Raw genomic sequence first — 27,148 nt, 5'->3', positions numbered from 1 at the left:
CTCGCCTGGTTCACCAACTACTTCTCAGATAGAGTTCAGTGTGTCAAATCGGAGGGCCTGTTGTCTGGAACTCTGGCAGTCTCTATGGGGGTGCCACAGAGTTCAATTCTTGGGCCGACTCTTTTTCATGTATATATATCAATGATGTCGCTCTTGCTGAGGGTGATTCTCTGATCTACCTCTATGCAGACGACACCATTCTGTATACATCTGGCCCTTCTTTGGACACTGTGCTAACAAACCTCCAAACGAGCTTCAATTCCATACAACACTCCTTCCGCGGCCTCCAACTGCTCTTAAACGCTAATCAAACTAAATGCATGATCTTAAACTGATCGCTGCCCGCACCCGCCCGCCTAGCATCACTACTCTGGACGGTTCTGACTTAAAATATATGGACAACAACAAATACCTAGGTGTCTGGTTAGACTGTAAACTCTCCTTCCAGACTCATATTAAGCATCTCCAATCCAAAAGTAAATCTAGAATCGGCTTCCTATTTCGCAACAAAGCCTCCTTCACTTATGCTGCCAAACATACCCTCGTAAAACTGACTGTCCTGCCGATCCTTGACATCGGTGATGTCATTTACAAAATAGCCTCCAACACTCTACTCAGCAAATTGGATGCAGTTTACCACAGCACCATCCGTTTTATCACCAAAGCCCCATATACTACCCACCATTGCGATCTGTATTCTCTTGTTGGCTGGTCCTTGCTACATATTTGTCGCCAAACCCACTGGCTCCAGGTCATCTATAAGTCTTTGCTAGGTAAAGCTCCGCCTTATCTCAGCTCACTGGTCACCATAGCAACACCCACCCGTAGCAAGCACTCCAGCAAGTATATCTCACTGGTCATCCCCAAAGCCAACACCTCTTTGGCCGCCTATCCTTCCAGTTCTTTGCTGCCAATGACTGGAACGAATTGGAGATGTATATCTCCCTCACTAACTTCAAGCATCGGCTGTCAGAACAGTTTACCGATCGCTGCAGCTGTACACAGCCCATCTGTAAATAGCCCATCCAACCAACTACCTACCTCATCCCTTTATTTGTTTTTTTTCTGCTCTTTTGCACACCAGTATTTCTACTTGCACATCCTCATCTGCACATTTATCACTCCAGTGTCAACTGCTAAATTGTAATTACTTCACCACTATGGCCTATTTTTTGCCTTACCTCCTTACTTCATTTGCACACACAGATTTTCTATTGTGTTATTGACTGTACGTTTGTTTATCCCATGTGTAACTCTGTGTTGTTGTTTTCGTCGCACCACTTTGCTTTATCTTGGCCAGGTCGCAGTTGTAAATGAGAACTTGTTCTCAACTGGCCTACCTGGTTAAATAAATGTGAAATAAAAAAAAAAAGTACAAATATTTTCAAATGGTCCTTTTTCATCCAGGGGAGCTCTGCATTTAATTGGTCTCATATGTGAAAGTCAATGCAATTTGTCATCGAAAATAAATGAAATGATTGAAATTCTAATTATTCAATAGTTGGGTTTCGAGTTGAGGCATTTCTTCTTTAGTTAGTCCCTGCAATGAAGTCTGGAGAGATATTGGACTCATTTCACAGAGTTAATGTTTCACCACTGAAAAGGTCTTAAGCCTTCCCAAGATAGGAACATAATTGGAACAGGAACTACTTATAAATAGATTTTTTAACTTACGGTCTCTCATACTGTATGTCCTAACCTTTAGCTAATGAAACAGTTCCTGGAACAGTTGATGGCCAGTAGGACAGTAGGAGGAAGGCCATGCCTGATATTCCCACCTACTGTATTATTGATTCCCCTGTATGGCTCCTGGAGCCCCAGAAAAGATCATACCCTATATTATACCTGCAGAGCTCGCTGTATAATTGTCTATTACACTTCCTTGCATTTTCACATCTGTTTGAATGTTTGATTCCAAGAATATCAGAGAACAAGACGTCACACTATTTCCTGGAACAGACAGGAAGAAGTTATATTTGTCATGAATCTGATGCTAAAGTGAGTGTTTGATTCCAAGAACATATTAGAGGACATGGCGTCACACTACAGTATGTCGGGAGAACAGAGAGGAAACCGCCTGGGCAGATATTGGTGGCCATTTTAATTAGCTCATCATGAAACAAACCAACCCTTGTCATCCTGTTGTTGATTTGTGGTCGAAATCTAGTTAGAATGATTGTACATTGACACATTCTTGCGAGTTCAACCAAAATATAAATTCACAATCAAACGGCAGTATGTTGAAAGAACATGTTTTTTTGATTCAACATACCTTTGCCCAGAGGGGATAGGTATATTTGTCATGAATCAAAAATGATTTCCATTTACATTTACAGATGTTGATGAGGCAACGTGGAAGTGTGCGACGAAGCACTTTCAGACCCACATCTGCACCATTTAAGTGGAGGTGCAATGTAGAAATCGGAACGAAGCCTTATTGAACTGGTTGCACCTACGTCTGCCTATAGGAGCAGGTTGCTGTGTCATCAATAGTCCACAATCAGTTGAACGCCAGTGGGGGGGGGGGGGGGGGAGAAATTGTATTCCTTACAAAAGGGATCCGGTGTGAATCCAGCCCTGTCTGGCTGAAACATGTGGTGGTGGAAGATAAACTCCCAAGCCTGACATCACAATTCTATGGAAAACACAAATTTCCTTTTGAACCACATCAGCAAAATCCCTCTGATGTTGAAAAGGGAAATAACAGAGTCAGCTAATCCTTTCAGCTTATTTACTTGGTTTGTTCCCCCCCCTCCCCCTCCCCCCATCTCAGAATCAATGAAAATATGTTTAGAATTTCAGGTTTTACAGTATAACAATGGGGAAATTCAGAGCCAGTTTTGCCACTGTTAACACGGCTACTTGCATGAATATAGATGACACTGTACACAGTACAGTAGCCGATACAGTATGTAGCAAGCGGACCCATATTTGAAACAGACAACAAATACCAAGCAAAGCACTTCGGTTGAAGTTTTTGAAGGCAAATGGTTTAATGTGACCACAGAATAAGAATGGGTTCTTCACTCAAGTCAATGATGCCATAATGGGTTGTGATGGAGGAAAAAAATCGACACAGTTACATGTCAAGATATTCGTTTTCACAATACATCATTTCACTTTGACAATATCACAATATTATTTTTGCGCAAGTATGTTTCCTTCGCAGCTTTAAATAGGAAGCCAATTTTTTTGAGCACTTCTCCATGACTGACCAAAACGGGTTTTCTCATGGCCCCTCTCTTTTCCCTCTGCAGCAGAGACATGGTGAGCAATAGGTTTGAAACATTGAATCGCAAAAAGAAGTAAAAGCACTATTTCAATGGATATGACTTGGCACTGGTGGTGGTAGTAGTGTGTGTAAACAACATGGTTCTGCCTGGCAGTGAACAGGGGTTGTGGATGTGCTCCTTGAGGTTGAGTGCACCTCTTTGAGGCCTTAATGATGTCCTTACCTTGAAATATGCCATCTCACAGGGTTAAAACATGACTACAGTACATCAGTGCAGACAGACCTGACTACTTCAAACAATCACATAAATGGTTGAGACTTTGATATTGTCAAAAACCCTTTATGCTAGTTTTGACATGAGATGAGTTGACACTTGGGACCTGGAGTCTGCTGCCACAATAAAGATAGGATCCTTATCAAGGATTTGGACTTTTGGACTTGAACATTTGAAGTCTGTCTTGCCTCAGCAGATCTCCTGTGACTCGTCACGCTCTTTCAGCTCATAGTCTGACGGCAATTTTGAGACGCTCATATTCAATTGAAGTTGTGTCACTGTCAATATTTAACTTTTACTTTAGTACTGAGGCTTCATCCCTCGATGGAGACAGAGGCTATCTGAGTTTTTTTTATCATCGTTTCAGGATGAGTTCTCGAGTTCTTGTCCTGAAGTAGTAGTCATGAAGGACAGTGGTTCTTGAAGGTTAGAAAGAAGATGGATGGAAACATATGCTGTATTGTGTGGCATGATGAAATCCCGCCCATGATGAAAACACGCCCATGATGAAAACACGGCCATGATGAAAACACGGCCATGATGAAAACACGGCCATGATGAAAACACGCCCATGATGAAAACACGCCCATGATGAAAACACGCCCATGATGAAAACACGCCCATGATGAAAACACGCCCATGATGAAATCCCGCCCATGATGAAATCCCGCCCATGATGAAATCCCGCCCATGATGAAATCCCGCCCATGATGAAATCCTGCCCATGTTGAATTCCCCCCCATGTCAAAGTCCCACCGCCCATTCACACACAAATACTGTACCGGTATGACAGAGCCGCCCCGCTCTCAGACATGGCGCTACTCATTATTGTTCCAGCCTGGCCTCAAAGCTTAGACGTTACATAGTAAATGAATAGCTGTGATGCTTAAATTACTATGATATGTTATGTTTGGTATGGTTAGATAAGTCAGTAGACCAAAAAATGAAAGAAGAAGGTTGGTCGGAGAGGATGGGTGGGTGTTTAATTCAAACGAGTAGCAACGCAAGGGGTTGTGTGTTCAAATCACATTGGGAACAACTTAGCTAATTGTAGCTAATCTTTGCAACTACTTACAATTGTTTTACTACTTTCCAACTATTTGTTAGCTAACTTTAACCCCAAATCCTAACTCTTAACCCTAACCTTAACCCCTAACCACCCTAACCTTAACCGCTAACCCTAACCCCCAACCCCTAGACTAGCTAATGTTAGCCACCTAGACACCTAGTTAACGTTAGCCACAACAAATTGGAATTCGTAACATATCATACGAATTGTAATCATATCATACTAATTGTAATTCGTAGCATATCATACGAAATGGAAGATGGACTACCATTCTCAGTCAGGACTGGCACACTTAATAAGACATATATAATGTCAACCTACAGTAGAATCGCTGTCTGTCTGTTAGTATCGCCCTGAGAGGGGTTGACAATCATCAGCGGCATAGGTTCTATTTCAGCCTGCTATTGTTGGGGGGATAGGGCTACAGAATGTATTATTCATTTGTTTGGTAATGCACTCCTCTGCTCCATCTCCAAACCCACTTTGACTGAGAAGAATAAAAAAAAGTAGGAAATATCTGAAGGTAACTCTATGCTCCTCCAATATAATATCTCTCTCTTGCTTGGGAAAAGGACAGAGAGGTACTTAAATACGGCTGCCGATTGAAACATGGATATAGAATTAAATTGACACCTGATCCTTCCAATTCAATTTGTCGTGCAGATTCAATTACATTTTGATTCATTAGAATCACACTTGCAGGAATCTCATTTTTATTTGATTTAATAGTGTTGAATCTCTCAGTCACCGTACGAGATTAAAGGCAAAGTGTAACAGCCTTGCCTAAAACACTGCTCTTTTTCTACAGTCTGAGTGAAAGTGAATCTCAATATGACCACAAATTCACACTAACCAGGTTTTACTTTTAGAATTCACCCTTAGACAAAATTCTGTGACAAAATCCTCAAATCCCAAAGTTAGAAGGGGGAAAAAACATAAATGGGTCCTGACACCTTAACAAATGAGTATTGACCCTGGGGTTTGCAGCTGTCTGTCTGTGGTGTCAAAACAGGAAGTGATCAAGATGCCTCCCCACAGGACCTGTCTCATGTGAGCTCAAGCCTTGGTCCCATTAGGTGAAACAAATGTGATGTCAGCTCTGACACTGGTCGTGTTCCACAGGATGTGACAGGTGTGGCGGAACGCCTTCCGACGCTGCCGTGTGTCACCCACACCGCCAAACAACGTCTGACGCACACATTCTCAGGGAGCTGAGCAGTGAGGTCAGCAGTGCTCAGAGAGCATGCTTGGAGATGGGATTAGGGCTAGAGCGGGTGATGTGTCAGCTGTAATTACTGGTAGCAGCTAGGGGCTGGGAGGTGCTGCATGCTAGCAGGGCGTCCAGCTTCACTGTTGTCTCTCACATCAGAATAATCAGAAGAGAAAGGGCTGAGGTGGAAGGGAAATTAGCCTATCTCGGCCTGGACTTAGTCTGTAGCCCCCCCTTAGTGAGGCTAACTGAGCACACACACACACACACACAGACCAAAACACACACTGCCCCCTCTCTCTCTCTCTCTCTCTCTCTCCATTACCGAGGGAAGACTTGGCACTGTCAGAGCTATCCATTAAGATGAGAGTCAGAGAGAATGTACGTGGGAGAGACGCAGAGAGATACTAGGCTGTGTGTGTGTGTGTGTGTGTGTGTGTGTGTACCTGTGAAGAGGTAGTACAATACAAAGACAGAAACAGAGTTTCTTCAACTGCAGATTCTGTTCTCAAATCAGTCACTGTTCCCTAGGGCCTGGAACTCCTCCAATCCCTCCTCTCTCCTTTTCCTCACACTATAACACCAACTGGGTGTGACATTTGCAGTAAAGAGCAGCTGGAGTGACGCTCCAAGAAGTGAATCAGAGAGGGGAATGAATAAATATTAAATTCTGCAGCACTGAGAGGGACCTGCCGCATGATTCATCTTCGCATCGACGATCCTGCTGCAAGTGTTCAAACAGACATTGTCTATGGCTATTGCCTATATGTGCATCCCAAATGGCACCCTATTTCCTATAGTGTACCACTTTTGACTAGGGCATATTTAAGGGAATAGGGTGTCATTTGGGATGCACATATAGGCAACAGCCATAGACAATGTCTGTCCATATGTATTAGGCCAACCCACCACCCATCCATTATTGAACAAACATAGCATGAAACAAGCTTGCGCTATCCATTTCTCTAACAAGGCCATGGAAAGAAGGACATGGTCTATTTTCATGGGGGGTTGCACTGATTAACTCTGTTTGGAGTCACAGCTAAGTCACATCCGCACAGTCTGGAATCAGTCTGTTTTGGGCTTCTTCTGTTTCTTTGGATCTCCTTCTTGGCTCGCATTCTCTTTTTGTCTTGGCTTGGAGGATGAGGCTGTGGCTGAGCTGTCCTATTTGGTGTGACATTGCCTTTTGCAGCCAGCCTCCGCTGGCCTATCCAACACCAGACACTGGGAAAAGGGAGGTGGAGAGTTCCAGGGCTCCAGCGTGTCGTTTCGTCTGCCCGTGGCTTCTCAGATTAGGAAGCTAATAGCAGCCTGGATAAATCCTGGGCTTGCTGAGAGGCGGACTGGCCCTGGCCCTGTGTGTCAGCGATAAGGGGAGAGGCCAGGAGGAAAGCAGCATGTCTCTCTCTGTACAGTAAGGGTCCCCACAATGAGGCCCCTCAAAGCTGTTTATAAAAGTCCTTCCACAGCGGCAATCTTCCGGACTAAGGCGAGGGAAAGGAGGGGATGATGACAGAGTGTTGTGGGTCTTATAGATTCCAGACGTGGCGAGGGAGAGTGATGGGGTTGCTGCCTGGAGGAGAAGGATGAAAGGGAGGAGGTGTTGGGAATTGCATATGAAAGGGCATGATGGTGGCCTATGGCCCTGGGTTTTAGAGCAGAGCCTGAGGTCTGTAGTTCCACTGCAGGGTGAGTGAACACAGCGATTTGTACAGTACTGTAGCTGTGTGTGTGTGTGTGTGTGTGTGTGTGTGTGTCTCAGTGCGGGGGTGGAGCTGTCAGCGTAGCACTCTCGCTGCAGGCATCTCTTAACTTCTTAGGGCTGAATTCCGATTAACGGGATCGATATGACAACAGCCAGTGATAGTGCAGGGCGCCAAATTCAAAACATCAAAAATCTCATAATTAAAATTCCTCAAACATACATGTATCTTATACCATTTTAAAAGGCTAGGCTTTACGGCGAAAGCAAAAATAGGCTTTACGGCGAAAGCACCACAAACGATTATGTTAGGTGACCACCAAATCACAATAAATACAGCCATTTTCCCAGCCAAAGAGAGGATCACAAAAAGTACAAATAGAGATAAAAATGAATCACTAACCTTTGATGATCTTCATCAGATGACACTCATAGGACTTCATGTTACACAATACATGTATGTTTTGTTTGATATCAAAATACGAGTTTACATTGGCACGTTACATTCACTAGTTCCAAAACATCCAGTGATTTTGCATAGCCACATCAATTCAACAGAAATACTCATCATAAATGTAGATGATAATACAAGTAAGTTATACACATGGAATTATAGATATACCTCCTTAATGCAACCACTGTGTCAGATTTTTTTTTAAACTTTACAGAAAAAGCAAACCATGCAATAATCTGAGACGGAGCTCCGAAAAATAATCAAATTAGCCGCCATGTTGGAGTCAACAGAAACCAGAAATTACATGATAAATATTCCCTTACCTTTGATGATCTTCATCAGAATGCACTCCCATGAATACTAGTTCCACAATAAATGCTTGATTTGTTCGATAATGTCCGTTATTTATGTCCAAGTAGCTACTTTTGTTAGCGTGTTAGGTATACAAATCCAAACGCCCGTGCAGGTCGAGCATTACTTCGGACAAAAACTTCAAAAAGTAATATTACAGCTCGAAGAAACATTTCAAACTAAGTATAGAATCAGTCATTAGGATGTTTTATCATAAATCTTCAATAAAGTTCCAACCGGAGAATTCCTTTGTGTCTAGAGGAGCAACGGAACGCAGGAAATGGCTCTCTGCCAGTAACCTGACTCATTCAGCTCTTATTCAGTCCCACAACACAGTAGAAGCCTCATTCAAGTTTCTAAAGACGGTTGACATCTAGTGGAAACCCTAGGAAGTGCAACTTCATCCATATCCCACTGTGAATTCAAAAGGGCCTGGGTTGAATATCGACCAATCTCAGATTTCTAACTTCCTGTTTGGATTTCTTCCCCGGTTTTTGCCTGCCATATGAGTTCTGTTATAGTCACAGACATCATTCAAACAGTTTTAGAAACTTCAGAGTGTTCATCCAATACTAATAATAATATGAATATATTAGCAACTGAGACTGGGGAGCAGGCCGTTTACTCTGGGCACCCCTGGCACCTTTCATCCAAGCTACTCAATACTTCCCCTGCAGCCATAAGAAGTTAATTAGAACACACTCTGCGGGACGCCACCTAAACCTAACTCCTGACACTAATCCTAAATGTAACCCCTAACCCCTTAACATAACCCCTAAAATTGAAATAGCCTTTGTCCTCATGGGGATGTGGGAAATGTCCCCATGAGGGAGAATTCCTCTTGTGAATGTGCATGAATGTGCTGCTGGACCTCAGTCATGGGACCAAATGGAGGAAGGAGACTTCGATATGACTCAGTATTTCTGCTGGTTAATTGGAGCTGGTCTGAAAGAGAGATTAGACCTCAGGGGCGCTGCTAATCTGTTTCGTTTTACTTCAAAACTCTGTACTAAACAAAAGACTCTGAAATAACTCTGAGAGATCACTTTTAAACAACTAAAACCAGAACCAGCTGACACAGGCATTTTCCCCATTCTGAATAGTCCCCAAAGATAGAGTAGGTGATTTAGATGCACTGTAGATCTGATACAGTGGGATAGGTGTAAGCAAAATGGTGGAATATCCACCTAGACTATTAGAGCGCAAGGTGGAGCTATTACCGTATTGCAGGGATCCCCAATAGGCGGCCCGAGGACCAAGTTCGGCCAATGTGGGATTTTATTAGGAACCCCAAGTTTCCTGTGAAAAAATGTTTTATGATATAATTTTTGTCATTTTTGTTGTTGGACATAAAATACTGTAAAATCCCCAGGAAATCAGCTGAAAGCGATTTTAATTTAGGAAATAAATAAATAAAATAAATGGATAGGCATATGTGATCATATCCCAATGTAATAAAGGTTTGATATTATTCTGTTTTTGTCAAATACTATATCTGTTTGGGATTCTTGTGGTAAATTTTCAGTGTACAAATTATTTATAACTATGTTGCCGCCCCCTGACCATCCGCTCATGGACAAATCAGCCTACGGCTGAATGTATTGGGGACCCCTGCCCTATTGACTAGTGCCTTCAGAAAGTAATCACACCCCTTGACTTTTCCACATGTTGTTGTATTACAGCCTGCATTTAAAATGGATTAAATTGAGATGTTGTGTCACTGGCCTACACACACACAATACCCCATCATGTCAAAATGGATTTATGTTTTTCAAATATATAAACATGTATTTTTATTTAAAAAAAATCTTTCAATAAGTATTCAACTCTAAATAAGTTCAGGATACACATAAGTCACATACACATGGACTCAGCAGTGAATTTCAAATTTAGATTCAACCACAAAGACCAGGGAAGTTTTCCAAAGCCTCGCAAAGCTTTCAGCATGGTGAAGTTATTAATTCCACTTTCGATGGTGTATCAATATACCCAGTCATTGGAAAACCTCCCTGGTCTTTGTGGTTTGAATCTGTGTTTGAAATGCACTGCTCGAATGAGACCTTACAGATAATTGTATGTGTGGGGTACAGAGATGAGTCAATACTTTGTAGAGCCACCTTTTGCAGCAATTACAGCTGCAAGTATCTTGGGGTATGTCTCTATAAGCTTGGCACATCTAGCCACTGGGATTTAGCCACATCTAGCCACTGGGTTCCGCTGGTGTATAGCCATCTTTAAATTTTACGACAGATTTTCAATTGGATTGAGGTCTGGGCTTTGACTAGGCCATTCCAAATTATTTTAATGTTTCCCCTTAACCCACTCGAGTGTTGCTTTAGCAGTATGCTTAGGGTCATTGTCCTGCTGGAAGGTGAACCTCCGTCCCAGTCTAAAATCTCTGGAAGACAGAAACAGGTTTCCCTCAAGAATTTCCCTGTGTTTAGCGCCATCCATCATTCCTTCAATTCTGACCAGTTTCCCAATCCCTGACGATGAAAAACCTGGATGATGATCTCGGGGTTATGAGAGCTGTTGGGTTTGTGGCAGACATAGCATTTTCCTTAATGGCCAAAAAGCTCAATTTTAGTCTCATCTGACCAGAATACCTTCCATATGTTTGGGGAGTCTCCCACATGCCTTTTGGCGAACACCAAACGTGTTTGCTATTTCTTTCTTTAAACAATGGCTTTTTTCTGGCCACTATTCCATAAAGCTTAGCTCTGTGGAGTGTAGGGCTTAAAGTGGTCCTATGGACAGATACAACAATCTCAGCTGTGGAGCTCTCTAGCTCCTTCAGGGTTATCTCTGATTAATGCCCGCCTTGTCTGGTCCATGAGTTTTGGTGGGCGGCCTTCTCTTGGCAGTTTTGTTGTGGTCATATTGTTTTTGTTGTGGTCATATTCTTTCCATTTTTTAAGAATGGATTTAATGGCGCTGCATTGGATGGTCAAAGTTTCGGATATTTTTTTATAACCCAACCCTGATCTGTACTTCTCCACAACTTCTCCACCTGTATGGAGAGCTCCTTGGTCTTCATGTGCCGCTTGCTTGGTGGTGGCCATTGCTTAGTGGTGTTTCAGACGCTGGGGCCATTCATAATATGAAGAATACAATTGAACATTGGTGAATAAAATATAAATTATATTTTCTCCAAACGATTTGAGCTGGTGCGCATATTGCCGCTATTCTGCATTGAGCGTTTAACAAAAAAACAGGTCCTTCTATATGCTAATTTCGAGTTATGTAACTTTAGTTAAACGAAGGTTAAGTAAAATAAAAGTTGTGATACAAAATATGTTTGGATTTTTGTAACATTCTAAGGCTGCATGATGCAACTCTAATTAAGATTTGAAAAAAATTGCATGAAAGGCATGAGCTCTGTTTTCTCACGCAATTGCATAGCCTAGAGAAATGTTGCGCAACATGAGCTCATGGGCTCTCATGAAGTACTTGATTTTTGAATACATTTGCATTGATGTCAGTCTGATTGGAGGGACAATAGAGTGCTGAGTACTAGGCAGTTAGCAAGTTTGGTAGGCTACTAATTGTCACGTCTGGTCCCGCTCTCCCTCTCTGGCGCTAGCGTTGATAATTAAATGTTCACTCCCTGTACCTGCTTCTCGTCTCTACCCGCGTCGATCCTTACACTAATGACCATCAGCAGCATCAGAGCTTGGAGAAGCCTAATTACTTAACTAAACAGTCACATGGAATTTGACTGCGGTTATGACCCGTGACCGCCGGTCTGGCACTAAGACAGTCACCGTAACAGCCCTATACTCCCCTTCATTTACACTGATTGAAGTGGATCGTAGCTTTCGCCTGGATTCCCCTGGGGAATCTGTCATGGAAAGAGCAGGTGTCCTTAATGTTTTGTACACCCGGTGTGTATTCTCTATTAGATGACAAAGAGCCAAAGCTGGTGCTGCATCGTCATGTTCGCTCATTCAGCTATATCTGGATGGTTCTATGCCAGCAGTGAAAGATATTTTTTTTCTTCTGTCAATTCTCACATAGAAACGTAATTGGGAGGAAGAATGTTTGAAATACTTTTTTTGTATCACAAATCATGATGACAGTGGGCCTTTCAGGCCCGTTTCAGACCAATACATGCCTCCTGTAAGACCCTACGATCGGTGAACCGTACGTGATATAGACATCTTGGTGTCATTATAGTCATTACAGTGCGCACTAACATATGGAGTATGTCTACATTCTGAAATACAACGAGTAGAGTCAACTGAGAGTCAACTGGTACTGCCGGCCCATGATTGGTCTGTGTCAGGACAAATATAGTAGTCAGAATGGATCACTATTTAATTAAATGTCTCGATTTGTAGCAAACTTTAAAATAATTCACAGTGGTGTCATATATACACATATTCATATACATAGCTCATATATCAAGCACATATATTAAGCCGCCTGACTCAAGTCATTGCACGCACCCCTGTCAAAACAGGAAGCACCCTAAACTGCCATAAACTGCCAGTTTCAGTTCCCCCTATCTCACGCGTCCTTGACACACAAACATTTCATGAGCACTGCACACTCACACTCCACCCCCCTCTACTGGTCGGGTGCCAAGAGCAGAGGACTCTGCTGTGCACCAATGGGGCCTGCTCTGGCTGGAGCAGGCCCGCCTCCAACTCTTCGGGACAAGTCAGAAGACCACCACGACAAGACTCCACCTACATTATTCCATGTATATAATCTGCTACAACCTTTGTCTAGGTCCCTTTTTCAGCTAACTCCTTCTGAGCTATATGAATCAGGTCCGTGCACGTTAAACTGCAGGACAAGATATCTTTTGACTCAATAAACTGCCTTTTTGTTACAACTGAAATCCACTCTGTCCAGCGTCCATGATTTGGTCTCACTCTCCTGTAGTTAAACATCAACAGTGGGGATCTAACTTGATCATAATAAACAATTTTTTGCGAACAAAACAATCTGCAAATTTTTTTTGCTTGGCTGTTCTGCCGATCGTAATTTACATAGGCTTTCTAGGGCAGACCAGGGCTTTTGGCACCGCTAGGTTGCCACGCAGTAACCGACCATCAGAGCTCATGACTTCACACTCCAGACCGGACATTGAGGGCCTGCATTTTATACAAATCAGTTGCGGTCAATGATGTTTAAGATGAGGGAGGACACTTCTTTTTTTTAATGAGCATGGTCTTATTTCTATTACAGCATATTGGATGACTGTCATTCATATTCCATTCACCCAGCTGAATGTTACATCGATAGGTTTAGGCTACTACATGATACTCTAACTTTCCCTGTACCCATCATGAGGTTGCTACAACCTAGCCAATGATTGAACGTTTAAAACGTAGGTGCACAGGTCGAGAGAAACATTTGAGTAATTAAGGTGACAGACTGTGGCACATTCAATACCGCCTTGCACACTCTTGCCTGCATCTAGCCGATCTAGGGTGTAATCATTAGTACAACAGTTGTGACCCGTTCTGTTTGCTTCCGTTTAAGAAATGTTTTTCAACAGAATCGGCAGAATGATTCTGATCAATCTTAACTCTAGCTGCGGGCAGAATAAATACTAGTCCGCGCAGAGAAGCAGGAGATTGAATTTCTCTCAACTTTCTAGAGATTTCCCCATCAGTTAACACTATCAACACTATAAATTCCCTATACTGTGGGAAATGTGATCGAATCAACGCAATACTAGCCACTTTCAATGCAACATACCGAAACAAAACGAACTATGCAAGACTTACTATGCAAAACTAGCCATGCAAGATATTCTGTTATAGGCAGAGCGCATCGGAGTATGATTCTACTGCATTGACAGGCACGACTGGCCTGTACTCTACACAGACTGGTGTGCCATAACCAATCAGAGTTGAAGTAGGCCGACATGCAAATAGACTATTGCCATATATGGATTTGTGCCATTCACTTTGAACTGGACTGCTTTACAGCATGAGTGGTCATGATTATTATGTCTTTGTTTTGAGATCAAAGCGAGATTTGCATATAGCCACATATGTTCATTTGTTCATATTCTTTGCTAGTTACTAAGTTATTAGCCCATTTATCAGTGGAGTGAAGTAGTTAAGTAAAATTACTTTCAAGTACTATATATCTGTACTTTACTATTCATAATTTGGACAACTTTTCCTTTTACTGCACTACATTCCTAAAGAAAATAATATACTTTCTACTCCATACTTTTTCCTTGACAGCCAGAAGAACTCATTACATTTTGAAACAAGACAGGAAACTGGTCCAATTCACACACTTATCAAGTGAAAATTCATGGTCATCCCTACTGCATCTGATCTGTCGGACTCACTAAACACAAATGCTTAGTTTGTAAATTATGTCTGAGTGTAGGCTGTGTTGGCTATCCGTAAATAAATATAATTAAATAAAACAGTGCCGTCTGGTTTGTCTAATTTAAGGAATTTGAAATGATTTATACTTTAACTTTTGATAATTAAGTATACAGTGCATTCAGAAAGTATTCAAATCCAATTTTTTCCACATTTTGTTACATTACAGCCTTATTCTAAAATTGATGAAATCGTTTTTTCCCCCTCAACAATCTACACACAATACTCGATGATAACAAAGCAAAACAGATTTTTAGAAATGTTTGCAAATGTATTAAAAATAAAAACGTAAATATCACATTTACATAACAAAATGTGAAAAAAGTTAAGGGGTCTGAATACTTTCCGAATGCACTGTGTGTTAGCAATTATAATTACTTTTGATACTTAAGTATATTTAAAAGCAAATACTTTTTGACTTTTACTCAAGTAGTATTTTACTGGGTGAATCACTTTTACTTGAGTTCCCACAAGAGCACAAAATGTGTACATTTCTAGCCATCTTTGAAAAGCAAGTCAGGAAAAGGGCTTTGTTCTATGTCTTAAAGGGGAAGTGTTGTATTTTGAGACAGGCTTGAATAAGCTTAGTAGCCAATAGGCAGAGGGTAGCATAATTTGCAGGATTCTCTGCAATAATTGTCACATCTGCTCCTGCTACGCCCTCTGGTGTTCATCCGGTGTCTTCTTGATCTACAGTTACTCCCCCTGTACACACTCTCTCTCTCTCTCTCTCCCTCTCCCTCTCTTTGTGATTGTGTGGTTGGAGACAGGTGTGCTGGAGTCAGAGCAAATCCCTACCAGCTGCAACTCGTTCCATAATCAAGACCTCTACAAATACTCTACATGTCCTGCCACTTCCACAGTGCCAGATTGTAATCTCTGCTCAGTCAGTTCATGATTCTAGCCATTTATTAATACTCAAGATCCTGTTACTCTGCTGTGCCTGTTTCCCTACCTGACACCGTTTATCCGCTCATTGCAGTTACTGCTCTGTCTCTGTCTCCTATTCCACATCTCACCACCCAACTACCTTGCTCTAGATTTTACTCACTACCACTACCTTGGATTCCCCTCAGGCCCTTTTTACCCTGTTCTACTCAGCCAATCTCCACATCTGTTTTTTCTGCAACTCATCCGAGCTACCCCGGACCTGCACTCCATATCTCTCTGTGCAACAATACATATTTTGGTTCATTCATCCCTGTTTCCTCATCTGAGTCTGCTCTTTTGGGTTCTCCTGTGTCGCTTCGCATAACAATTATAGTATGGGAATAAGTGGTTTCTTGCATCAAACAACAGTACAAAATGTTCAGTCACATCCTTGTCTAGAGGACAAGTGGATAAACAGGTTAATGTCAAGCCCAGCATGTTTTTTTTCTTCAAAAGTGTAAACACCACACATTGGCTGCTACTGTAGGCTGAATGATAGAACCCCTATTTCCATGGTAGGCCAGTCTGGTAGGACTACATTATGATCGAATAGCCACAGTAGCCTACATGGCCACTGTTTAAACAGTCAATTAAAACACGTACAGCTTCAGTGTTCACAGTAAACAAGTGCGGGAAGTTGCATGAAATTTTCACAACATTCAAGGGAGGGAACATTGCCCCTGATTACACGTAAACACAGTCACTTTCATAGTAGCCACATACAAGCATTATCATTTGGTTCATTGTATAATTACTTCTCGCATCTTCAGCTAGCATCCCTCTTTGTTTGAGCCGGGTGTTTGAGTATTCTAAACTAGCTAGCTGCATTCGCTAGCTAAGTGAAAGAGATTTTTTTTTTTAAAGAAATGGATATTGTTCAAAACTGTTCAACTATTGTCTTTCTCTCTATTTGAGTCAACCACTCACCACATTTTATTAACTGCAATGCTAGCTAGCTGTAGATTTTGCTTTCAGTTCTAGATTAATTCTCTGATCCTTTGATTGGGTGGACAACATCTCAGTTCATGCTGCAAGAGCTCTGATAGGTTGGAGGACGTCCTCAGGGAGTTGTCATAATTACTGCGTAAGTCTATGGAAGAGGGTGAGAGCCATGAGCATCATAGGTTTTGTATTGAAGTCCATGTACCCAGAGGAGGACAGAAAATAGCTGTCCTTTAGCTAGACCATGGTGCAACCCTACAGAGTGCTGTTGAGGCTACTGTAGACCTTCATTGCAAAACAGTGTATTTAAATCAATGATTTGGTAACGTGAATATATTTAGTAAAGTTTTTTCTAAAAAGGAATTTTAAAAAAATGTTTCACGTTAAAAAAAAAAAAAATATATATATATATATATATATATATATATATATATATATATATTTGAATTTTACCCCTTTTTCTCCCCAATTTCGTGGTATCCAATTGTTGTACTATCTTGTCTCATTGCTACAACAGTGTATTTAAATCAATGATTTCGTAAATCAATGATTTAGTAAAGTAAAGTTTTTTCTAAAAAGGAATTTAAAAAAAATGTTTCACGTTAAAAAAAAAATATATATATATATTTTTTTTGAATTTTACCCCTTTTTCTCCCCAATTTCGTGGTATCCAATTGTTGTACTATCTTGTCTCATTGCTACAACCTCGGGGCTCGGGAGAGACGAAGGCTGAATGTTATGCGTCCTCCGATACACAACCCAACCAGCCGTACTTCTTAACACAGCGCGCATCCAACCCGGAAGCCAGCCGCACCAATGTGTCGGAGGCTACACCGTGCACCTGGCAACCTTGGCTAGCGCGCACTGCGCCCGGCCCGCCACAGGCGATGAGACAAGCAGATCCCTACCGGCCAATCCCTCCCTAACCCGGAAGACGCTAGGCCAATTGTGCGTCGCCCCACGGACCTCCCGGTCGCGGCCGGTTACGACAGAGCCTGGGCGCGAACCCAGGGACTCTGATGGCACAGTACAGCGGTACAGTACAGCAGTACAGCGCCGTTAACCACTGCGCCACCCGGGAGGCAATAAAATAAATTCACTGAGGAGGATTGTCCTCCTTATCTTCCTCTGAGGAGCCTCCACTGACTGGCATTAAACGTCATTAACCAATCACATTCCTCCTTTAGGATTACACAATCAGCAAATCACCAGCAGAGGGAGTTCCCATTGAATACATTTAACATTCAGTGTGTTGGTGGTGCTCATAAAATGAATCAGAACTTCAGAATTAGCAGAGAGCCCACTCTTGAAATTGGATGTACTTGTCGAGTATATTGTTCCCAAACAATATGTCTTAACATTTAAACAATCAAAAAGGGTAGTTTTGAGATATTCATATTAATATTTTTAATGTTCATGTGAAACATTATTTTTCATATATAAATACTCCATATGTTAGTGCACACTAAAAGGACTATAATGACACCAATATGTTGTCTGTATCATGTACGGTTCACAGATAATAGAGTCTTACAGGAGGCATGTATACTCCTCCTATAGGGACGAGGTCAGAGACCTGGCCCGGTGGTGCCAGAAAAAACCTAACCCTCAACGTAACAAAGACTAAGGAGATGATTGTGACTACAGGAAAAGGAGGACCAAGCACGTCCCCATTCTCATCGACGGGGCTGTAGTGGAGCAGGTTGAGAGCTTCAAGTTCCTTGGTGTCCACATCAACAACAAACTAGAATGGTCCAAACACACCAAGACAGTCGTGAAGAGGGCACGACAAAGCCTATTCCCCCGCAGGAAACTAAAAATATTTGGCATGGGTCCTCAGATCCTCAAAAGGTTCTACAGCTGCAACATCGAGAGCATCTGGTTGCATCACTGCCTGGTACGGCAACTAGTCAACCGCAGGGCACTACGGAGGGTAGTTCGTATGGCCCAGTACATCACTGGGCCAACGCTGTCTGCTCTAAAAATTGGCAAGCCACCCCAGTCATAGACTGTTCTCTCTACTACTGCATGGTAAGCGGTACCGGAGTGCCAAGTCTAGGACAAAAAGGCTTCTTAGCAGTTTTTACCCCCAAGCCATAAGACTCCTGAACATGTAATCAAATGGCTACCCGGACTATTTGCATTGTGTGCCCCCCTCCCACCCCTCTTTTACCCTGCTGCTACTCTCTGTTTATCATATATGCATAGTCACTTTAACTATACATTCATGTACATACTACCTCAATTGGCCTGACCAACCATTGCCCCTGCACATTGGCTAACAGGGCTATCGGCATTGTGTCCCGCCACCCACCATCCGCCAACCCCTCTTTTACGCTACTGCTACTCTCTGTTCATCATACTGTGTATGCATAGTCACTTTAACTATATCTACATGTACATACTACCTCAATCAGCCCGACTAACCGTTGCCTGTATATAGCCTCGCTACTGTATATAGCCTGTCTACTGTATATAGCCTCGCTACTGTATATAGCCTCGCTACTGTATATAGCCTCGCTACTGTATATAGCCTCGCTACTGTATATAGCCTGTCTACTGTATATAGCCTCACTACTGTTATAGCCTCACTACTGTTATAGCCTCACTACTGTATATAGTCTTGCTACTGTTATAGCCTTGCTACTGTTATTTTTCACCGTCTTTTAACTGTTGTTTTTATTTCTTTACTTACCTATTGTTCACCTAATACCTTATTTGCACTGTTGGTTAGAGCCTGTAAGTAAGAATTTCACTGTAAGGTCTACCTACACCTGTTGTATTCGGCGCACGTGACAAATAAACTTTGATTTGATACTGTAGGTCTAAAAAGGTCAAAAGCATCCTTTCTCTCAATTAAGTGTATATGAGAGAATTGCCAGGACAATCAGAGATACTTAAAATAATTTCCGCTTCTGCTTGCGTGGAATCGCCCATCTTCAGACTCTATCTGGGATGTTGTTGTGTACTGAGGACCTCCAAATCAATTCACCCCTGAGGACAATGACTGAGACCCAAATGGCACCCTATTCCCTATATACAGCACACATTTTTACCAGATCCCCATGAGCCCTGGTCATTAGTAGTGCACTAAATACTGTATATAGGGAATAGGGTGTTATTTGGGATGTGTCAGGATACTGAAGAGGTTTGGGAATATTTAAATAACAGTATCCCCTACAGCATAGTGTGTGTGTGTTTGTGTGTAATTCTGTGTGTGTTTGTCATTGTGTCTGTGTGTCTCTATGGCTGCGTTTACACAGGCAGTCCATTTATGATCTTTTTTCCACTTGTTGGTCTTTTGACCAATCACATCAGATCTTTTCACATCAAATCTTTATCGGAGATGATCTGATTTGTCAATAGGGGGAAAAAATATCAGAGTTGTACTGCCTGTGTAAACGCAGCCTATGTGTGTATTTACGCATTAACTGAGCCTTGGGATGTTGATGTCTATTCAACGCATAATGAGCCACAATTGACCAAGGCTCTCCTGCATCAAGCTCTTGTAGATTGCCTCATTGTTGATACTGAGGTGAGAATTGGTTTACTAATAATTTGATAATGACTAGATGACTTAAGTGTAATTACAACTAAAAGAAGATCGATTGTGAATAAAAGGGAACAATTAGCATTTATCATGATCATCATTACCGGCATTAGTAAAATGTAGATTGAGAATTTGCTTGTTATGCTGTGAGCTCATCGGCGGCTCATTCAAAATAAAATATTCCACCAACTCTAAAATCATTCGCAGAATTTGCATAATTAATGTGGCTCAAAATGTACTAATCTGAGTCCTTGAGCATATATAATAACAAATACTAATCGCACTCTGAAAAAAAAAACTTAGTCAATGCCATTATCACGCTCTGCTTTTTCTTTGCTTTCTTCTATTTTCCCTAAGCTCACCTCTTCTCCTCAAATCCAGAGAAATGGATTTCAGCCTGACCTTTGAAAGAACGCTGAAAGACAACCGTCACCATGTTTTTGTCTCTCGTTCCCTCTACACATCCAACACTGTCACGACTTCTACCAAAGTCGAAGCCTCCCCTTGTTCGGGCGGTGCTCGGCGGTCGACGTCACCGGTCTTCTAGCCATCATTGATCCATTTTTCATTTTCCATTGGTATTGTCTTGTCTTCCTACACACCTGGTTTCAATCCCATTCATTACCTGTTGTGTATTTAACCCTCTGTTTCCCCTCATGTCTTTGTCAGAGATTGTTTGTTATTCAGTGTTGTGTTGGTTTTTGTATTGGTGCGCGACGGGTCCTCGTACCCACTTTGTTTATTGTTACATTTAGTGTTTGGAGTATGTTTCGTTTAGCTGTTATTAAATACTCCATTACACTCAGTTTGATTCCCCTGCGCCTGACTTCCCTGCCACCGATACACACGACTCTGACAAACACTTCTCTCTCTTCTCCCACCTGTTTCACTTTCTCTCTATTTCTCTTCAACATAAACCCATCCCCTTGCAATACTCACATTTTTTTTAAAACAACAATGAAATCTATTAAAAACAGGGATAGTAAAGGGTACACAATGCACACCAGGTGATGAAAATACATTTATAAAGAAAACAAAAGTATACCAACAAAAATGAACTCACCCTGCTGGACGAATGATCCGTAGACAAACCACATGGAGTTGTAGAGGGTGGTGGAGGAGACGGTGCCCATGGGCAGGCGCGGCGGGTTGAGCCAATTGAGCAGGTAGACCAGTATGCCCACCAGTAGCACCGTGCCCGCGATGCATGCCCATAGCGACAGGTCAAAGGGCGCCAGGCAGGCGAACATGTCCACGGTGCGTTCAGCCTTCCTGAGCAGCACGCCCACCGAGTAGTCCATGTAGCGCGTGGTAAAGTCCACCACACTCTCCCGCTCTGGTGTGATGGTGAGAGCCGAGAGACCCATGTCAGCACGCTGGAAAAAAAACCACACGCATGGACACACACACGCAGACGCACGCACGCACACACAAACACAGATTCATTAATGCCAAGATTCAAGGTGTATGGAATTCAAGAGAATTAGGGGATCCTGTGAACACACACATCAGAAATCACTGCATCCAACAGGTTCCGTGGTAAGGAGGAGGGGTATGAGAAATGTAACTTTGCTCGGAGTTCTGATTTTTTTCTGATTTTAATTCATGCGTATATCAATAGAATCACATCTCATTCTGCCATGGCTATTCTGTCGCTGCTGATGATCACAGTCCTCCTCTCCTTTCTTTTGTCAAAACAGACACGTATCGACTCCACACTCGCTATCTGACACACTTAATACTCACCCACTTCTCAGACGAGACGGATAGGGGAAAAGACAATACCATGTTAATTACCTAGAGACCGCATCGGTAAATTGAGGGATTGCCATTTTCTGTGTGACCGTCTATTGTATTGATGCGAAGCAGAGGTTATGGAGATGAATATGGCTGGGAGTCATAGTGTGAGCGTAGGAGGAGTTCAGTCATCTTCAAGAAATTGTTTTTAGGAAGAAACCGGAGGATGAGGGTACCTCGATAGATCATTAAGCCACTAAGCCAATCAGAGAGCCTGAATTAGAATGCCACGGTCCTACTATAACTGATAACCTCACGATATTCGTGTGTGTGTGTGTGTGTGTGTGGGGGGGGGGGGGAGGGGGTTTATGCAGGCCAGGGTCAGCTCTAAACCCACGAAGGCTAATTTAATTTCCTTCCACATGTTGTGTCTCATTATTATAAGACGCTGTGTGCAAATACTATATACACTGAGTGTACAAAACATAAGGAGCACCGGCTCTTTCCATTACATAGACTAACCAGGTGAATCCAAGTGAAAAATATGATCCCTTATTGATGTCACTTATTAAATCTACTTCAATCAGTGTAGATGAAGGGGAGGAGATGGGTTAAAATAAGATTTTTAAGCCTTGAGACTATTGAGACTTTGATTAGGTATGCGTGCCATTCAGAGGGTGAATGGGCAAGACAAAATAGTTAAGTGCCTTTGAACGGAGTATGGTAGTATGTGCCAGACGCCCCAGTTTGACTGTGTCAAGAACTGCAACGCTGCTGGGGTTTTCACGCTCAACAGTATCCCATGTGTATCAAGAATGGTCCAGGACATCCAGCCAACTTGACACAATAGTGTGACGCATTGGAGTCAACATGGGCCGACACATGAGGCTATTCTGAGGGCAAAAGGTTCTGAGGGCAAAAGGAGGTGCAACTCAATATTAGTAAGGTTTGTCCTATATAGTGCACTACTTTTGTGACCAGGAACCATAGGATTCTGGTCAAAAATAAAGCACTAAATAGGGAATTGGGTGCCACCTATTCAATACCAGGGGTGAAATAGCTCCTACCAGCTGACATCAAGTGAATAACATACAACTGTGTGAGAATATGAATGACTCCACATTTAAATGGTGTCGACGAGTTTCAGTGTGGGTTATTCCGAACCGAACTAGCACTGTTCACACATCTGGTTTGCACCCCAAATTGCAACCTATTCTCTTTATAGTAGACTACTTTAAATGAAAGGCAGTGCAGGATAAAGGGAATTGGGTGCCATTTGGAATGCCCTCCTAGTTATAGCTCCAGAACTAGCACTAGCAGATTAGTTTAATGAGGAAAAAACTAGTGATAGTTCCCACATGGGGTAGGAAGAGCTGATGTTATTTTACCACACACACAATTAATCACTGTTGACTTAATTAGCTAATTTCACAGTCTGGTAAGGAAACAACATGCTTAAACAGGCAGAAATGGTCATTTACTGTACGCAGCACATGTCGCAAAAACCATCAAACGCTATGATGAAACTGGCTCTCATGAGGACCTCCACAAGAAAGGAAGACCCAGAGTTACTTCTACTGCAGAGGATAAGTTCATTAGAGTTACAAGCCTCAGAAATTGCAGGCCAAAATTAATGCTTCACAGAGTTCAAATAACAGACACATCTCAACATCAACTGTTCAGAGGAGACTGCATGGAGGAGGAGGTGTGATGGTGTGTGGGTGCTTTACTGGTGACACTGTCAGTGACTTTAAAAAAAATTCAAGGCACACTTAACCAGCATGGCAACCACAGCCTTCCGCAGCGATGCGCCATCCCATCTGGTTTGCGCTTAATGGGACTATTGTTTTTCAACAGGACAATGACCCAACACACCTCCAGGCTGTGTAAGGGCTAGTTGATCAAGAAGGAAAGAGATGGAGTGATGCATCAGATGACCTGGCCTCCACAATCACCCAACCTCAACCTAATTGAGATGGTATGGGATGAGTTGGACTGCAGAGTGAAGGAAAAGCAACCAACAAGTGCTTAGCATATGTGGGAACTCCATCAAGACTGTTGGAGCATTCCAGGTGAAGCTGGTTGAGAGAATGCCAAGAGTGTGCAAAGCTGTCAAAGGCAACGGGTGGCTACTTTGAAGAATATAAAATTAGAAAAATGTATTTTGATTTGTTTAACACTACATGATTCCATTTGATTTGTTATTACATGATTCCATATGTGTTATTTCACAATGTTGATGTCTTCACTATTATTCTACCATGTAGAAAATAGTATAAAGAAAGAAAAACCCTTGAATGAGTAGGTGTGTCCAAACCTTTGACTGCTACTGTATATAAAATATATATTTTGTATATATTTACATATATATATATATATATATATATATATATATATATATATATATATATATATATATTTGGGGGATTGTAAATTATGCAATTACACGTCAATCTTTCTGCAATATTGAAGCTGATCTACCCCCTAAAAAAACATATAAAAAATTATTATAATAATAATATCCTTGAAGAATGAATAACAATGTACCTGTATCCTCTGTATCATTCCAGACACTATTTTTGAACCTTCATTTAACTAGGCAAGTTAGTCAAATTATTATTTACAATGACCGCCTACCCTGGCCAAACCCAGACGATGCTGGGCCAATGCACAATTGGCCCAGCCTCCCAATCACAGCCAGATGTGATACAGCATGGATTCGAACTGGGGACTGTAGTGACGCCTCTCGCATTGAGATGCAGTGCCTTAGACCGCTGCACCACTAGGGAGCCCAATAAATATCACAATATGCCTAAAGGAATAGAGGCAAAGGTAATACAACAAAAATTATATTAACATTTTTCCCTTTGGCCTGTGTTTGTAGTCTTACGCACAGGCATATTTCCAGAAGCGCTCATTTAATTAAGGAAGAATATTGGAAGCGGCAGTGTTGGAATCAGTGTAGAATTGCATTAGGAATCAAAAAGAGTCGGAAAAAGGGAAAACAGCAAGAGGTGATGGGTAATGGTCCTGAAAATGGTCTGCTGACCTCCAGGTGTTTACAGCTTTGCCTTTTCGTTTGTCTGGCTGTTGGACAGACTCTTATTCCACTATTTGCACTGGCAGGGTAAATAGTTTATATCCACAGTGTTGTTAGCTATGTCAACTCTAAAAAAATAAGCCAGTTTACCAAGCCAGTCATTCCTAATCGCTGCATGTTTGTAATTACTTTCCTCTGATAAGAGATTATAGAGCATTGTGTACGGATGAGAGTTTATTACGTTTTATATACACTGCTCCTCCTCCTCGTAAAGTAGACCGATTTTGGTTGAGGTGATGAAGGTGGATAGATGGATAGATGGATTGATGGAGGAGGGTTTCCTGCAAGGAAGGTTTTGTACATTGATGAACACAGACAATGCTTTTAAATAGCTCTGAAATCATATTCATCCCAATGAACTGGGATTATTCTACGTGTTATTGTTAGTTCATTCCATTTGGACATAGCATTGAAGCACATAGGGCTCTGGTCAAAAGTAGTGCACTATATAGGGAGTAGGCTGCCATTTGGGACAGAACCACAGTCTCTCACCTTGGCAACCAACTCTCCGATTAGACCGTTCCAGACCCCGTCAGCCTGTTGGCTCCCATACTTATGGTCAGGGGCCACGTAGATCTCGTACTTGAAGCCCAGGTAGTTGGAGAGAGCATCCAGCACGTCGATGGAATAGCCTTGGTACTTCTTTGGCTTCCCAAGGACATTCTCTGACACCATCACAAAGGGCTCCTCCTGCAGTTGACAAAGTCAAAGAATGTATAATTGTCACACTTCCATCTGCCACTACTGTCCTTTATCACAATCCATGTATCTATGATTCTTTAGTTAACTTATTAAATCCTGCTGTGTTTTCCCGCAATGTCACTAAGTTGGTGTAATAATACTAGAGGTCATCGGCATTGTTTTACACACACCAAACAGACAGTAACATTACCGAGAGATAGCAAAAGAGAGAGAGAGAGAGAGAGAGAGAGAGAGAGAGAGAGAGAGAGAGAGAGAGAGAGAGAGAGAGAGAGAGAGAGAGAGAGAGAGAGAACAGAGAGAGAGAGAGAGAGAGAACAGAGAGAGAACAGAGAGAGAGAACAGAGAGAGAACAGAGAGAGAGAGAGAGAGAGAGAGAGAACAGAGAGAGAGAGAGAGAGAGAACAGAGAGAGAACAGAGAGAGAGAGAGAGAACAGAGAGAGAGAGAGAACAGAGAGAGAGAGAGAACAGACAGAGAGAGAGAGAGAGAAATATGACCACACTCCACTTTCCACCTTAATTGTCATCCTGCACAGTGTCTGGACTATCTGCCGAAACGCAGAAGCAGTAGCCCTTTCTCTTCCTGTCTTCCATTCTCTTTAATAAATCCCTATTGATAACTGAAATATTTCTGGGAATATGTCAGGCAGATGTATTACCTAGGTGGTGTTATTGACTACACATGGTCTGCACATTAAGCCAGTGTTTTTGAATCCTCACTGGCCCCCGTCGCTCAATAAGCTATTAGCGGGAGTGTGGACGTGCATGCCAACTCCCACTGTAGCCATGAGGCACCATCAATCAGAGAGTGACCCCCCACACCACACACCGTGACTCTTACCTGCCTACCGCACTACTCTGTACGCTCTATAGCACCAACCACAACCTGACTTGTGTATGCAGTGTTGGGGAGTAGTGAACTAAATGTAACTTCATTTTGCAGTAGCTTGGTGGTAGTTGAACTAAATTCAAATCTAGGTAGTGTTTTCATTAGTTAATTACTTTTTTTGCTATGAAGCGGTGTAGCTAACTACTGGAACTTCACAGTACTTGTATTGCAAAAATAAAATATGGGTAAAGTAGGCAATCATTTGCTTTCTTTTTCGGCATCAGACCTGCCTAATTCACACTTCAAACAGTGTTCGTGCTTAATAGGCTAAATTACAAATTCTGTTAACATGCAGATGTAGGATCTTAATTTGATCACCCTGTTGCAGGGGAACTTTCTCGGCAGTGAGAAAATAATTCTGTAATAAGTGTGAAACATTGCACATGTACCTCTGTGACAGCATGTTTTCTACATTATTACAGTAGGATGTGCACTACATGAATGTGAGACTGTTTAGTTCCCTAGCCGAGTGTATGTATCCCAGCGGGAAGCAGTGTGTGTGTGTGTGTGTGTGTGTGTGTGTGTGTGTGTGCATACATGCTTGTGTGTCTACAATATATATAGGACTTGTTTGGACAGTATTGTTGTGTGGGTACCAATTACATTTGATTCAGGAAGTGAAATTCCAATTCTCTCCAATTGACAT

General features: G+C 42.1%; 1 protein-coding gene across 3 annotated transcripts in view; it reads right to left on the bottom strand.

The window, feature by feature from the left end:
- The window catches only part of grid2 (glutamate receptor, ionotropic, delta 2), a 559,781-nt gene that overhangs the window by 96,333 nt on the left and 436,300 nt on the right, over positions 1–27,148 (bottom strand). For all 3 annotated transcript variants that reach the window (XR_002475295.3, XM_021620869.3, XM_021620870.3), the window contains exons 10-11: positions 25,406–25,603; positions 21,140–21,452 (exon numbers count right to left, since the gene is read on the bottom strand). Coding sequence is in view for 2 of the 3 variants with exons in the window: in XM_021620869.3 (XP_021476544.2) it covers positions 21,140–21,452; positions 25,406–25,603 (511 nt within the window). In the remaining variant the exon portion in view is untranslated. The remainder of the gene's footprint in view (positions 1–21,139; positions 21,453–25,405; positions 25,604–27,148) is intronic.

Source organism: Oncorhynchus mykiss, chromosome 11, assembly GCF_057628025.1.
Source record: "Oncorhynchus mykiss isolate SJ-2025 chromosome 11, ASM5762802v1, whole genome shotgun sequence".
In the NCBI taxonomy this organism is placed as follows: domain Eukaryota; kingdom Metazoa; phylum Chordata; class Actinopteri; order Salmoniformes; family Salmonidae; genus Oncorhynchus; species Oncorhynchus mykiss.
The sequence above is the reverse complement of the archived record's forward strand: the minus strand, read 5'-3'. Positions and strand labels throughout refer to the sequence as shown.